The sequence below is a fragment of the Paralichthys olivaceus genome, chromosome 22 (genome assembly GCF_024713975.1).
Source record: "Paralichthys olivaceus isolate ysfri-2021 chromosome 22, ASM2471397v2, whole genome shotgun sequence".
Lineage (NCBI taxonomy): Eukaryota > Metazoa > Chordata > Actinopteri > Pleuronectiformes > Paralichthyidae > Paralichthys > Paralichthys olivaceus.
The window spans coordinates 5584543-5598059 of record NC_091114.1 but is presented as its reverse complement, the minus strand read 5'-3'; the positions used below and the strand labels follow the sequence as shown (position 1 = coordinate 5598059).

Here is a 13517-nt window from a genome sequence, read left to right as displayed (position 1 = left end):
CTGATAACTCATAACCTAGTTAAAATAAAAATAGAACAAAAAATTCAATCAAAAGTACGAACAAGGCCAAAGTGTCAAAGCACAGGGCACAATACTCATTAAGATGCAGAATTCACATTATGCAAGAAACTTCATAACAGTGTTATGAAAGATATTTATACATTTTTTTTAGAATTTAAATAAAGTGTTCATGGTTTCACCTAAAAAAACCTTCATCCAGCATCATATTCAATGAAACCACATTCACGGTTCTAGTACATCTAATAGTTTTTTGGAACAGTGGATCCCAATGTGAAACATAATAACACCACCAATAATTCATAAATTGAGACTTGTGCACATGAGTCTGATGCCCCAGTGTATGCTGGGAGGCTGCACTACCTTAATCAGCATTCATGAAATCACATGAGAGCTGACCATAACTTTGATTCCCTCTTATTTCAATAACAGCACCATCATTCAGGATTAAGTGCTAAGTTATCAATTCTCAACATTGCACTTAAAGAATTAAAATTTAAAGAACAGGGCCCTGAATGCATTTGTCTCATAGATCTGATCGTGTTTTTTCACCTTTTTTATTTGCTCGTCTGTGCGTGACGCAGTCCACGGCATTCCCCTCGGAAGTGAAGGGTCTCACCAAGCGGATCCGTACGGTGCTGATGGCCACGGCCCAGATGAGGGAGCACGAGAGGGACCCGGAGATGCTGCTGGACCTTCAGTACAGTCTGGCTCGGTCTTATGCCAGCACCCCCGAACTGAGACGGACGTGGCTGGACAGCATGGCCCGAGCACACCTCAAGAATGGAGATCTCTCTGAGGTATCAAGACTTTTATAAATATCTGTTTACTTAGGGACATATGTTTATCTGTCGGTCTCCTTATCTTTTAATGTTTTTCTTGAACATGATATATTAATTATAATAACACATTTATGCATGATGATGGATTAAATAGAGCCATAAAATAAATAAACATCTGGTAATGCTATTTTAAATTAGGCAAATGTTTACTTTTAGCTGATAGCAAATAATCATTTTATATAATCAACATTATTTTCTCTAGTTTCAGTGTAAACAAGTGGCTGACACTGTTTATGTCATTATCCTAAGAACTCTTGTTTAAAATAATACTCTGCTGTACTACTGTGCTTTATTTTGATCATTCAAGGGGACTGTTTTTGCTCTTCTCTGTGGAGAGTTCAAAGGTCGAGGCTGAAGCAGGGCTGGAAACCATACAGTCCCCTCCGATTATACTATTAGCCGGAGTTCAAGTCCATTTATCTATATAATCCATTTTTAATGCGAGGCTAAGAGCACTTTTCACAAACAGGAAATACAAGAAGACAGAGAAGGAATGCCATCTCCCTAAAACAATTGATTTCTTTGACTTTTTCCAGTTCAATTCAATTTATCTTTGCTTTATATTATTATATAATTAAACAAATCTTTTTGCTGAATAAATTGAAAGGGACCTATAAATGCATTAATTCACCAAACAGATAACAATGATCTCTAGACCACTCATTGTGAATGGAGACACAGTTTGATGTGTATCAGTAAATAATAATAGAAACAACATATTAATAAAAACAGGTTCATTTCTTATTTTCTACCTGGCAGCTCTCAGGTCTTACTAGTTTATGTTGTTGCTACACATGTGATATGCTGCCAGTTTAGTGGCCGAGGGTGCGGCCGCTAGATATGATCTTACAATTGAGTCACACACAGTAAATACTTTGGCACAATCTCATCTTGGATTAACTGAATTCTCCCCTATTTAGTTTCAAATAAAGCTACGCTATATGAACTATTATAATCTTGGTTTGTTATTTACAACAAAAACCTTCACTAATCAGGTTTGGTTGGTTTTCTTTGCAGGCAGCTATGTGCTATGTTCATGTGGCCGCACTGGTTGCAGAATACCTGCACAGGAAAAGTAAGTCCCTGCACCCAACACACACACTTGATGCTTTATCTCTATTTATGGCATCCACTTATACTTTATTTAAGCTCCAAGCTGCGTGGATAGTATTAAGTCACTGGTTGGGCCATTAAAGCAGAATACAGAGGAATGTGTTAAGGGAAGTATTTGCCTAAGGAGTTCAATGACTTAACTGACTTTGTGGGGGTGTGATGAAAGTCACACACGTAGGCAGACTTACTAGAGTTACGTCCCATTGTTAGAGTGAGCATGCAAATGCTCCAGAGACTGATACCGAAACAAAACCACACACAGTTCTTCCCCATGTTCATTTTCATCTCATGCAAAACATGACGCCAGTTAAACAAATGTGCGCTCATCGAAAGGTCTGTGGTTCCTGGCTCCTCCAGTTGAAGTGTCTTTATACTGAACACCATATGTGCCCATAATGGTTGTTCATTTAACAACAATCCCTCAAAAGCTTGCTGAGACACACTGCTCTTGTTGTGACCTCAAAATTTACAGTGAAATATAATAATTTTCCTTTTCACATCTTATTCTTTACTCTTCGGTGTTCTTTCGTCAGAGTTGTTCCCAAGTGGTCTTGCAGCTTTTAAGAGGATCACCGTAAATATCGAAGAGGAAGCCGCCATGAAGGAAGACACAGGAATGCAAGACGTATATTACACAGAGGTACACATTTTCTTTTTTGCATAAGACTTTCTGAAGTGGCGTGGACTTCTTGATTTAAACTCTAAATGTTCAGTCTCACTAGAGCTGCTATCAAAACACAATACTTTTTTCTGGTAGCCATCAAAATGTGACACTAAGGATAAAGAAACGGTCTTGATCACATTCATAACTTTTTACGTATTTTGGAATACGATGGTCACTAATTAAATTCCACATTTTGCATCTTTTAGGAAGTCTTGGTGGAACACCTTGAGGTCTGCGTGGAGGCACTGTGGAAAGCCGAGCGCTATGAACTGATCACGCACATTGCCAAACTCATCATCCCCATTTATGAGAAGCGTCACGAGTATGAGGTACCGTAGTAATGTCCCTACGATATATTGTAACTAATTATAACTAATTATACTATTATAACTCTATATTCAGGGCTTTTTTTTCGCCCTAGTAATTTTCCTGAAAGTCTTCTTGACTTGTACTGACAGGATTGTTTGTTATCAGATCACAAAAGCATCCAGCACTTACACAACATGATTCCAGTGAGTTCTTATACAACAGAGCATTCGGTTTCGGTTTTCACCTGTTAGGAATCCACTTAAAAGTTTCCTGTTCCTCCTTCTCCTGTACACAGGGTTTGCAGACAGGCAGGTACATTCACATTCTTATCAAAGGATTGTTTCAAATTTAAATTTAACTCCATCTGTTTCTATGCTCATACCCAAACACACAATCCCCTACTGTACCCACAACAAGACAAACAATGTGAACAATGTGAAACTGCCGTGACTGTCTTAACTCCCTGTGACAGCTTGAAGTTTCTGTATCCTGGATTGGTTCTATTTTGCTCTCATGTTCAAGGTCCAAAGATTCAACTGTACTTGTCTGTATACGGAAATACATTTAATTTCTTGTATTTCAGGAAGTTTGTTGCAATGGTACATGGGCTGAATCTGATTCTCTTCTTATCCAGAAACTAAGCCGACTGTATGACACTCTGCATAGAGCCTACAATAAGATCATGGAGGTGATACAATCAGGCCGCAGGTTGCTTGGGACGTACTTCAGAGTGGCTTTTTATGGACAGGTGAGGCCATCTTGCACCTTAAAGTGGTCTATCTATATATACATGCATACATCCATCCAATTTTACAGAAATTCATGTTTCAAACATTTGCTTTTGAGTTTAAATCATTTATGTAGATCATTTAAATTGCCAAGAAGAGGGTAAAGTCCAAGGACCAAGTAACTCCCATGTGTCAGGTTTAGGTCCAGCTACTTCTCACTTAGGGTGTGTTATTTGTATGTGTTGTATTGTTAGCCTCTTGCTTCACTTTTAATCCGTGTGCGGGAGGAGAAGAGTATTACATTACATTCCTAGTCATAGAGCAACAAATTGCTCTATGACTTTGTGTGTAATTAAACTTTGATGAACTTTGGTCCTCATAGTTCCCATACGTGTTATTTTTTTTCAATACTTTTACAAGTAATCAATAACAAGAGGAGAATCGGTCCACTGATCCAGTCACACTGGTGAAGAAACAATTAAAATGCATTGACTGAGGCTCAACTATTAGTTAAAATGACAATGCATACAATTCAAGACTGTATATAATATAATAGTCTGTGAAATTCTTGTATTAAACAAAAAATAAAATAGGCACAGTTAATGATGTTGTAGATGTTTCTTTAGGTAATATGTTCTACTCAAGTTCTATAAGTCTTAATACTTATTATGATTATATTCAAAAACAAGTACTTACTTTACCCAAGTAGAAACTCTGATGTGGTACATTTGAATTCTTATATCCACCAAATTTATGAATACTATATAGGATTTTCGGGTTTTGAAAAAAAGAAATCTTTGGATGTATTTTTAAAATTTGAACTGATCAAAGTGGAAAATGTAGCACTAAACATTGAGTGTTTGCTCCATGCATGGATTCAATTTGTAGAAACACAGCAACAAAAAGCTTCAAGGCTAATGATAATGCAAAATATGGATGACATAAGGTAGACAAATGTGCTTTGGTCTGTGCGAAATGTGATGTGTAAAAAGAAGTTGCATGGTTTATCCTCTTATTCATAACTGAATCCAGATGTGTATTTTTTACAGGGTTTCTTTGAGGAAGAGGATGGAAAGGAATACATTTACAAAGAACCCAAACTCACTGGCCTATCGGAAATCTCACAGCGGCTGCTGACGCTCTACGGGGAAAAGTTTGGGCCTGAAAACGTCAAGATAATACAGGACTCCAACAAGGTGCTAACCCTAACTCAGATACATGAAGAAAGTACACTTACAATAAAGACTTAATTGAAACAGTCAAAAATAAGAAAATAAGTATTGTATTGCAGCTGTGCTCTGTTTATTTAGAAAATATCATTTTAAAAACTTTTAAAGACTTGACCTACATTGTGTTAAAGGTGTCCTTGCCCCGTAGGTGAATCCCAAAGACCTGGACCACAAGTTTGCTTATGTCCAGGTGACGTTTGTCAAGCCGTACTTTGAGGAGAAGGAGGTGCCAGAGAAGAAAACGGACTTTGAGAAATGCCACAACATCAACCGCTTCGTGTTCGAGACGCCGTACACACTGTCGGGCAAAAAGCACGGCGGCGTGGAGGAGCAGTGCAAGAAGAGGACTGTGCTCACAAGTGTGTGAGACACGCTTGCACCCAAAACGCTCTGTTGTAGTGATAGACACAGCAAGTGAACATTGATTGGGAAAGCAAGTCTGTAAGCTTCACTTTAAAGAATAGTTTATAAGAGGATAACCTTCTTTGAGTGATGAGACAGTGTTTTAAAACTCAACATTAATGAGCTTTTGATTATTTTGTTACATTTTCTTAAATACATTTTTCATTCAATGGTTGTAAAACCTTTTTAAACCTCTCGTCTCCAGCCGCCAACGCCTTCCCGTATGTGAAGAAGCGTGTGGAGGTGGTCGGGGAGAAGCAAGTGGAGCTCAAGCCGGTGGATGTGGCCATTGATGAGATGAAGGCGCGAACGGCCGAGCTGACCAAGCTCTGCTCCAGCCAGGAAGTGGACATGATCCAGCTGCAGCTCAAACTGCAGGGCTGTGTGTCTGTGCAGGTCTGAGCTATGTTACATCATTAAAAATAAAATCTCCCTGCGGCATGTCAACCGTGCTGTTTAATAGTTTTTTTTGCACAGGAATGCCTAACATTTTATTTTTGTTGCAGGTGAATGCAGGTCCTATGGCCTATGCCAGAGCATTCCTTGATGACAGTAAAATGAATCAGTCTGGGAACAAAAAAGTGAAAGACCTTAAGGACATTTTCAGGTACCCTTCTTCTCATTTCCATTATTGTGTGTATAATAGATTTCAAGATCATCCTCTTTTCTCATAAGCAGCCATTTCCTTAAGTTTCTTGTCAAGTCAAGTGCATTTTATTTTTAATACTTGCAGACGCTTCGTGGAAGCTTGCAGCATTGCTCTGGACATCAACGAGCGGCTGATTAAAGAGGATCAGTTTGAGTACCATGAGGGCCTGAAGGGCAACTTTAAGGATATGGTGAAGGAGCTGTCGGACATCATCCACGAACAGGTAATCTTATTTTTCTTTACACCAAAAAGTATTTTGATGGTTATTTTTGTCATAACAAATGACTCTACAGACTTGTTTTGTTGAGTTACAGTCTATGAGTAAAATTTCAGCAGAACCCGCTGTCATGGATGGTTGTTACTCAACCATCCATGACAGTTAACCTTTGTGTAAAGCTATGACGAAAGGTTGAGAAATATAACAGCTGGAGTATAATTATTTGTTGAGTCATGCCTAAATGTTAAATAAATATTTTTAACTTCATTGTACCCATAATTACCTTGGCGTCACAGTGCTGTGGATACAAATGACCAGAATGGGGTGGAAGGGCAAATTACATTACACATTACAGAGCTGTTATCGCTGCATTAACCCCGCTTATTATGTTATGAACTTGCTGATACTTCTTGATGCATATTGTTTAACACTGATAATGAGCAGACCTGCACAATAAAGCTTTGTTGATTTTGTAATGCTAAAAAACAAGGAAGAAGGGGTTAGTTTAGCTGTTGTGTGACAAGGTTGAGAAAAAGATGGCAACAGACACAGTGGTTTTGCCTTCCTCTGAACGTTTTTTATCTATGTGCTGATTGTGCTGCATGTTGTTTTATATGGATCGTATGTACCACTCAGGGAGACGTGCTACATTTTGTTGTGCAGCTGTGTAATGATTAAGGCATTCTATTCTATTCTGTTTTCCACCACATGACATACCAGACTAAGGCTGCTGTTAGTCACTTCACTGTTGCCAAACAAGTTGGTGCAGTATATTTTGAATCAGTCATGGCTGTATTGCTCAAACAGATTGTGGAAGTGTTGAGCTGATTCCATTACACTAACCGGTCTGACTTTTTCTCTCCAATGTGCTGCCCTTTAGCTTTAAGGGGGAAAAAACAGGTAATGTGATCGTTAAGTGTGTTGAAATTATGGTCCTTTGTAGGTCATTTTGTTCTTTTTCTTTTTATTATTTAAGTTATAAATCTGCACCTTCTTAGTTAAAAGCAAGGGTTGGTAATCCTGGAGACGTTAGCAAGAACAGGCCATACTTTGAAAAAATGTAACCGATACACTCCATCCCCTCCAGTCCACGCTCTGGTCAAAGCTATGCCCCAAAACACATGAACGTGCACTGCCTGACAACTGCTACAAGGTCATTTGCTCCCTAACTTCCGGCTGTCGTCTGTTGGCTAAGGGCTTGGTCATCCGTGGGCATGGTGCATGCAGGCAGGTTAATCAGTGACAGACAGAGATTCATTTAATTCTGTCCGATGAAAGGTTGTGTTTGTTACATACCTGCGAGGATAACAGACACACTCTTTTATCTTTCTTTATTAGACAACTTAATTGATGGATGGCAATTGGGACATAAAGGGGAAAACAGTGTTGCAGAAACCCTATGGTCAATTTCTTTCATACATGTTTCAGTTAAATGATAAAGTTGATTCATCTGGATACACAAAATTAAAGAACCGGTATAGAAATACTTAAAATTTTTGAATTTCCCTACGGGGATTAATAAAGTACTTCTGATTCTGATTCTGAAAATCATCATGTATCATATATATTTTAGATTGAGTCTGAGTGTAACATGGATGGGCATGTTTTTTTGTAAAGGGAGCCAAGGTTTCTTTAACATTCAAGCTTAAAAGGAAAATAATACTATATAAAAAACTGAATGAATAGGAAAAATAAAAGCAATTAAACAAACTAATTAAAATGTAGCACAATAACAGATGAAATCAAGGTCTAAAACTCAACTTAAATTGAAAGCAGGAGGGAAGAAGTTGAGCTGTTCCAGAGTTTAGACATGCCTGGTCACGTCTATTTTTGAGCCAAGATCTCGGGGGATCCAGAAACATCAGGATGGTTGACATTAGTGCTCGGGATGGAGTATGAAGATGCAACAGTTAAATTAAGTGGTGCTAGCCCAACGTTTGAAAAACGAGCAATAAAACCTTCAAATGAATCCTGAGTTTGGTGGGTAGCCAGTGCAGACAATATTGATGTAACGTAATAACGTGCAAAAGAAAATCCCTTCAAATGTATTATATGGTGTTTAATGACATGCTCTTATAAACAAATCAGGCTGCAACAAAGACCATTATGAAAATTTAAAAAACACACTAGCTAGTTTGTTACTAGTGAATTGTACAATTAATAGCTTTGTTTTATGTGTTTCATCTTTTTTTTTTTTCATTGTTCAGCTTATGTGTTGAACCTCATCGTGTCAAATTCCATCATCCTATCGAGTGTGAAATGTAGCTGATTTGACTTTGTGTGTGTGTGTGTGTCCTGTAGGATTAGGTTTAGGGTTATAGTTAGGGTTGAGGTCAAGGTTTGGTTACAGTTGGGTTAGGGTTTAGGGGTTATGTCATAGTTAGTTTAGGTTAAGGTTAGTTTAAAGTTGGGTTAAGTTTAGGGTTTAGTATAAGGTTAGGTTTTGGTTAGTTTTAGCCTAAAGTTAGTATAAGGTTTGGGCTTGGTTAGGTTTAAGGCTAAGGTTGGGTATATATAAGGTGAGTGCTATGTCCTCTGATGTCATGGACATGTGTGTGACCTTTGTCTTTGTGCGAGAACTGACCCTCATCCTGTCGATGTTCTGCTCTGACCCCAGATCTACCAGGAGGACATGATGCGCTCACTGTTACAAAACTCTCTCCATGTTTTTCGCGCCATCAGTGGGACATCAGCCGACCAGGGCTGACCTATGAACTTGGTACTTTACATCCTCTCACTTCTCCTTCAAAAGGACCCAGAGGTGGAGTCGACGGTCTGGGAGGGCCGAAATAGTAAATACAGCAGCAGTGTTTCTGAGAATGTAACGCAGCAGCACAGATTAATGGTCAGCATGTCAGGTTGGGGTGTTCTGCAGAGTCATGCTAGGTAGCATTGCACTTTTTTCTTTCGCCTTGGCGACAAACTGCAGGATCAACTGTTTTCATTCAGGAGAGATGCTGTACTAAAACCTTTTCTTCATTGCTCTCTCTGCGATGTTTCCCTTTAGAGCTATGCAGTTTTTCTACTACTACTTGTTTAGAGGACAGTGGCGCCGTCCCAGAGTGTTTCTAAACAGGATGATCAGTATCCAAGCCTAATTGGCTCTGCTATAACATGCATCCAAAACCAAATCAGATAAGCAAAGGGTTAGCCTTAAAAGCAGATTGTGATTAACAGATGTCTCATTTGTAGAGCAACAGCCTATATTGAAGCATTGGGCCAAAGTTATAAACCCGGTTTGTTTAATTAGTCTGTGAAGTTTAAGAATGCAAAGGACAGACCTCAGGGTTGTTTTAATACTGTGTACTAAAGCTGCTATTAGGGGTTTGCATAGTTTTAAAAGTAGCTTACAATCACATTGTATATAAACAAAATCTATTGGTAATAATAATAATGTCCTAGATTTGTAATGAATATTGTCAAACCAGACAAGAAAAGAATTTTATCAGTGCTTCATAACTATCATCACAACAGTATTCTCCATGAGCTCAGAAATTGAAATTTGATCACAGCGGCTGTGTGATAACATTTTACTTCAGGACAGTAATTGACAGCTTCCTCTCACCTGGGTGTACATCCAGTGCCTTTGTGCTCTGCCTTTAGTCTAAATAAATAAAAACCACCACATGCTGGTTATTCACAGTATTTCACAAGTGCTACACTGAAATTAGCAGATTGAATGAATAATATTTAAGCAGATGTACATAATAAGCTGTAAATTGAATTCTGTATCCATGAATGTTTGTACGTACTGTATGTATGTATTTATATTTGTAACATTTTGGATTCTTGTTTGGACTCTGTTTTCTTTTCATTTTTACTGTATTGTACTCTCAAGAGCTGCAGCCTGTCCAACTTACTTTGTAAAGCCTTTTTTTCAATAAAACATGGGAGAGCAATTGAGCTTGGGGACAGTGTTTACCTGGTCCATTCAGTAGCTCTGAGCTTTCCAGAGACTTTCCACTACAGAGCATACCATGTCGTCATGGAGTTCACTCTTCAGCTTTTGATTCAACATGTCAGAGGAAGTGTTTTATGACATCTTTGCGGCTCCATCTGCAGAAGTGCAACATGATTGAAAGCTGCGAGAAAGCCACTAAAAGAAGACCACACCAAAACAGAGACAACTATTTCTTTGTGTACTCCCAAAAACAGCTGTTCCCAAACTTGATTTAAAAGAGTTGTTTTCAGACATGAACTTCAGAAAATATCAAGAAAATTGGGTCTGGAGATTTTTGACCCAGCCCTACATACTACATCTGGTTATCAGTATCGAGACTTTTTGAAATATTTAGCTTTTTCTGTTGCTATAGATATAGGCTTCTAGAATGGTGACATGCCTTTGATCTTGGCAATTTAACATCACAATAATCTTTCATTGTGTGATCAAAGCAATTGGTCTAAAGGCAAATGTTAAATGTATATAAAGGTTCACCTGCAAGTACACCAAACTTCAAAGGAGTAAAGGAACCTGTAGGAGAACCAACATAGTATTTTGCGGTTGAAAATCATTTTTCACCAAGCACTTACAAATATGACTGATGACAGATGTGTATCCGGCGGGCAGAGCCTTGTCTCTCCAACCAGGCTTTGGGTCACGCCAGCTGACCTCAACAGTAAAGAAAGCTCAAAATTGTCCTTGGCTGAAGACTGGATGAGAGCAAACCCACTATGTCCAGAGCTATCTGGGACAAAAACCCCCACTGCAGCAACAGCTGATGTGTTTGTTCTGAGCCAAGCTGATGACGAGGGATCTGACTCAAACAGCAAGGTTAACTCTGACTCTGATTGCCTGTCGAAGTCTTGGTGCCAGACAGTGGACAGCTTTTGTGTCAGGGAGGACAGCGAGGAAACGGATGCTGAGAGCGTCTCTTTGTTGAACTCATTCAGCTGCTCCTCAGATCCCTCCAACCCACTTAACCCTCAATTCCCACTCAGGATTCAAGGGCCAGACAAGGCCTCTCCATCATCTTCATTTGGATGCAAGGACAAGGCCTCCACCCCGACCCCCTCCACTTCAACCTCTTCTTCCTCCATGGCCAAGAGTTGTGTTTCAACCAAAAAGGTCAGTGTCTCTTGTGTCAGTTTCACCTCTTCCTGTGGTTTTCATTCATTGTCTTTTTATTAAAATCGATAGAAGGTTTTAATGTTTATTGACAGGAAACAGAAAAAAAATGTTATTCATAGTGTCATTACTGATCGAATGATCAATAAACTAATAGTTTCTGTTCTTTCACTTCCTCTTCCTCCTCTTTTCACTGTCAGGTTCAATTCTCTGAATATGTGGAGGTGTGCTTCCTCAGTTATGAGGAGGATCGCCGGGGTCCCTGGCTGAAGGCGGCCTTTGACCGCATGCGATTCAAGAAACGCTGCCAGGACATTGAGATGATCATTGACTACTGCCTCCAGCCGGAGCACCGCAGCTTTATATACAGTTACCTCTATGGCAAGGACACATCTGTGTGAAGGAAACAGCTGACTTTTCCTGTTTTCCAACCTTGTTTATTTCAAATTCAATTTTTTTTAATTTTCTTATTAATGTTACATTGTTTCTGCATTGTGGGTCCAGGAACTACATAAATAAGCAAACCATACTACCCATCCAACTCAAAACATCATGTAGGCCTATGTTTAGTTGGAACAGTTGGGCTTATTTAATTCTTCTCTCTTCTTCTATTCTTTTTCCACTGTACTGAAAAAACAAAACCAAATAAATAGGGAAAGTGCTTACTAATTAATGATTTAATTACTTTTGTTTCACAAGATAACCTTCAGCTTTTATAGCCAGGTAACAAGACTGAATTGCCTGAATACATCAATAATCCAATACATTATTATTATTATCGTTATTATTATTATCATTATTATTATTACACTAATCACACACTAACTGATGGTGACAAAGACTTGGTTTCAGTGTACCTACTATTCCCTCTTTTCTCATTTGAGGGTGGGCTGTCTGTATCATGTATTTATAAAGATCTATCGGTAAACAACAAACTAATAGAATGAATAATTATTAGATGAGTAGCCTGCAATCAAAATTATGCAGTTGCTGTTTAATGCAGGACACTACAGGCAAAAAGATACTTTTTTCATGTTCAATTTTGAGATTTTGGTCTTTTTTATTCTATTCACCTGCAGTACCAATTGACAAATGTTTGCAAATAACCACATTTTAATTACTTTACGACTTTGATGTCTATGTGTGCATGTGCCAGGTAGTGTTTACGCTCATGGACTTTCATACCTAATTCAAGTACCCCAGACAAAGAGGCACAAAGTCCATTCGTGATCCACCATCATTATCCTCGATGTGGCTGCAGCTGCGGTCATGGATCTGCAAACCATAAGCACACTGCTCTGAGGAAGAAGTCAAGTCAGTAACATGTATTGATGAGACGTTAAAGTGATAACGATGGAGAACAGAAAGAGAAGCTCCATTTGTCATGTGTCCCCTGACATTCTAGGCCTATGGTAGCTTAAGTAAGAACAGGTTCAAACCAAAGCCAGCTTTATCAAAAAGGAAGGTTTTACACCGACTTTTAAATGTAGAGAGGTCTCTGTGTCCCGAATTATTGAGGGCCTTGTTGGTGAGGAGGAGAATTTAAAGTTCTATTCTCAATTTAACCGGAAGCCAGCTTAGTAAAGCTAATACAGGAGAAATGTGATCTCCTGGTTGTTGTACACACTGCAGCATTTTGGACAAGCTGCAGAGACATCAGCTGCTGCCTGAGTTTTCCTTTCACCAGCTTCCAGAAAACCATCACAATCTGGACTTTGTTCCTTCTATTGATGCTCAGCATGTTCAGCATGGCGCATGATCTCTGTCAAGAGTTTCTCAGACCAGAGTTGTCTTTGGGTCTTTAATAGAAAGCTCTGCAGAGGGTTGCACACTCAGCATGAATGCTCAGAGTGGACCTCGAATAGGGCAAGAAGAAGGTTTTTATACAGTCAGGTAAACAGGAAACATAAGAGACAACTGTTACTGAATAAGAGCATAAACACTGAAGCCACCTGTAGTCTGGTTGACATAGGAAACTCTGCTCTTGCTTCTGCATGAAAAAGAAGTTTGCTAGCTACACAGATCAGGTTAACAAGAGACTCTTGTAAGGGCATGAACTCTGAGGTTATATATGCAAATGCATAGCAACAATCAGGGCATTTGTTAGTTAAAGGTAAAAAAGAAAAAAGGTATCTGTAGTTTTGAATCGTCTGTCTGCATGTACGCCAGACAGTTCCTCCCATGGGAGCATAACTGTTTCTATATGAGGAGTTATTAAACACAGCACACAAGCATTGATTAGACGTAGGAAAGAGTTCGAGTTCATATGTGAATTTTCCAT

General features: G+C 38.9%; 2 protein-coding genes and 1 long non-coding RNA gene across 5 annotated transcripts in view; 2 read left to right on the top strand and 1 right to left on the bottom strand.

The window, feature by feature from the left end:
* dock11 (dedicator of cytokinesis 11) overlaps positions 1 to 10074 on the top strand; it is a 54902-nt gene extending 44828 nt beyond the window's left edge. For 2 of the 3 annotated variants that reach the window (XM_020100233.2, XM_020100232.2), the window contains 11 exons: positions 603 to 818; positions 1878 to 1935; positions 2507 to 2613; positions 2844 to 2966; positions 3581 to 3694; positions 4724 to 4870; positions 5052 to 5262; positions 5511 to 5701; positions 5812 to 5912; positions 6039 to 6177; positions 8789 to 10074. In XM_020100233.2, coding sequence (XP_019955792.2) covers positions 603 to 818; positions 1878 to 1935; positions 2507 to 2613; positions 2844 to 2966; positions 3581 to 3694; positions 4724 to 4870; positions 5052 to 5262; positions 5511 to 5701; positions 5812 to 5912; positions 6039 to 6177; positions 8789 to 8878 — 1497 coding nt within the window. In that variant the 3' untranslated portion in view covers positions 8879 to 10074. Of the gene's footprint in view, positions 1 to 602; positions 819 to 1877; positions 1936 to 2506; positions 2614 to 2843; positions 2967 to 3580; positions 3695 to 4723; positions 4871 to 5051; positions 5263 to 5510; positions 5702 to 5811; positions 5913 to 6038; positions 6178 to 7051; positions 7072 to 8788 lie in introns of all 3 variants that reach the window. The other variant, XM_020100234.2, reaches the window with a different exon arrangement.
* Positions 8846 to 10234, bottom strand: LOC138406464 (uncharacterized). Its single transcript, XR_011239908.1, has 3 exons — positions 10094 to 10234; positions 9737 to 9775; positions 8846 to 8984 (listed from the first exon to the last, which is right to left on the bottom strand). It is a non-coding gene; the product is annotated as an uncharacterized lncRNA (long non-coding RNA).
* A 99-nt stretch (positions 10235 to 10333) lies between these two features.
* LOC109637690 (protein phosphatase 1 regulatory subunit 15B-like) lies at positions 10334 to 11784 on the top strand. Its single transcript, XM_020100235.2, has 2 exons — positions 10334 to 11236; positions 11437 to 11784. Exons 1-2 carry the CDS (start codon positions 10706 to 10708, stop codon positions 11635 to 11637), a joined length of 732 nt encoding a protein of 243 aa, XP_019955794.2. The 5' UTR covers positions 10334 to 10705; the 3' UTR covers positions 11638 to 11784.
* Positions 11785 to 13517: the final 1733 nt, after the last annotated feature.

What these genes read in the sequence shown, in the direction of transcription:
- LOC109637690 (XM_020100235.2), top strand. Translation starts at nt 10,706, where the DNA reads ATGACTGATGACAGATGTGTATCCGGCGGGCAGAGCCTTGTCTCTCCA. An exon ending in GTTGTGTTTCAACCAAAAAG is followed by an intron (nt 11,237 to 11,436) that starts GTCAGTGTCTCT and finishes TTTCACTGTCAG; the next exon opens with GTTCAATTCTCTGAATATGT.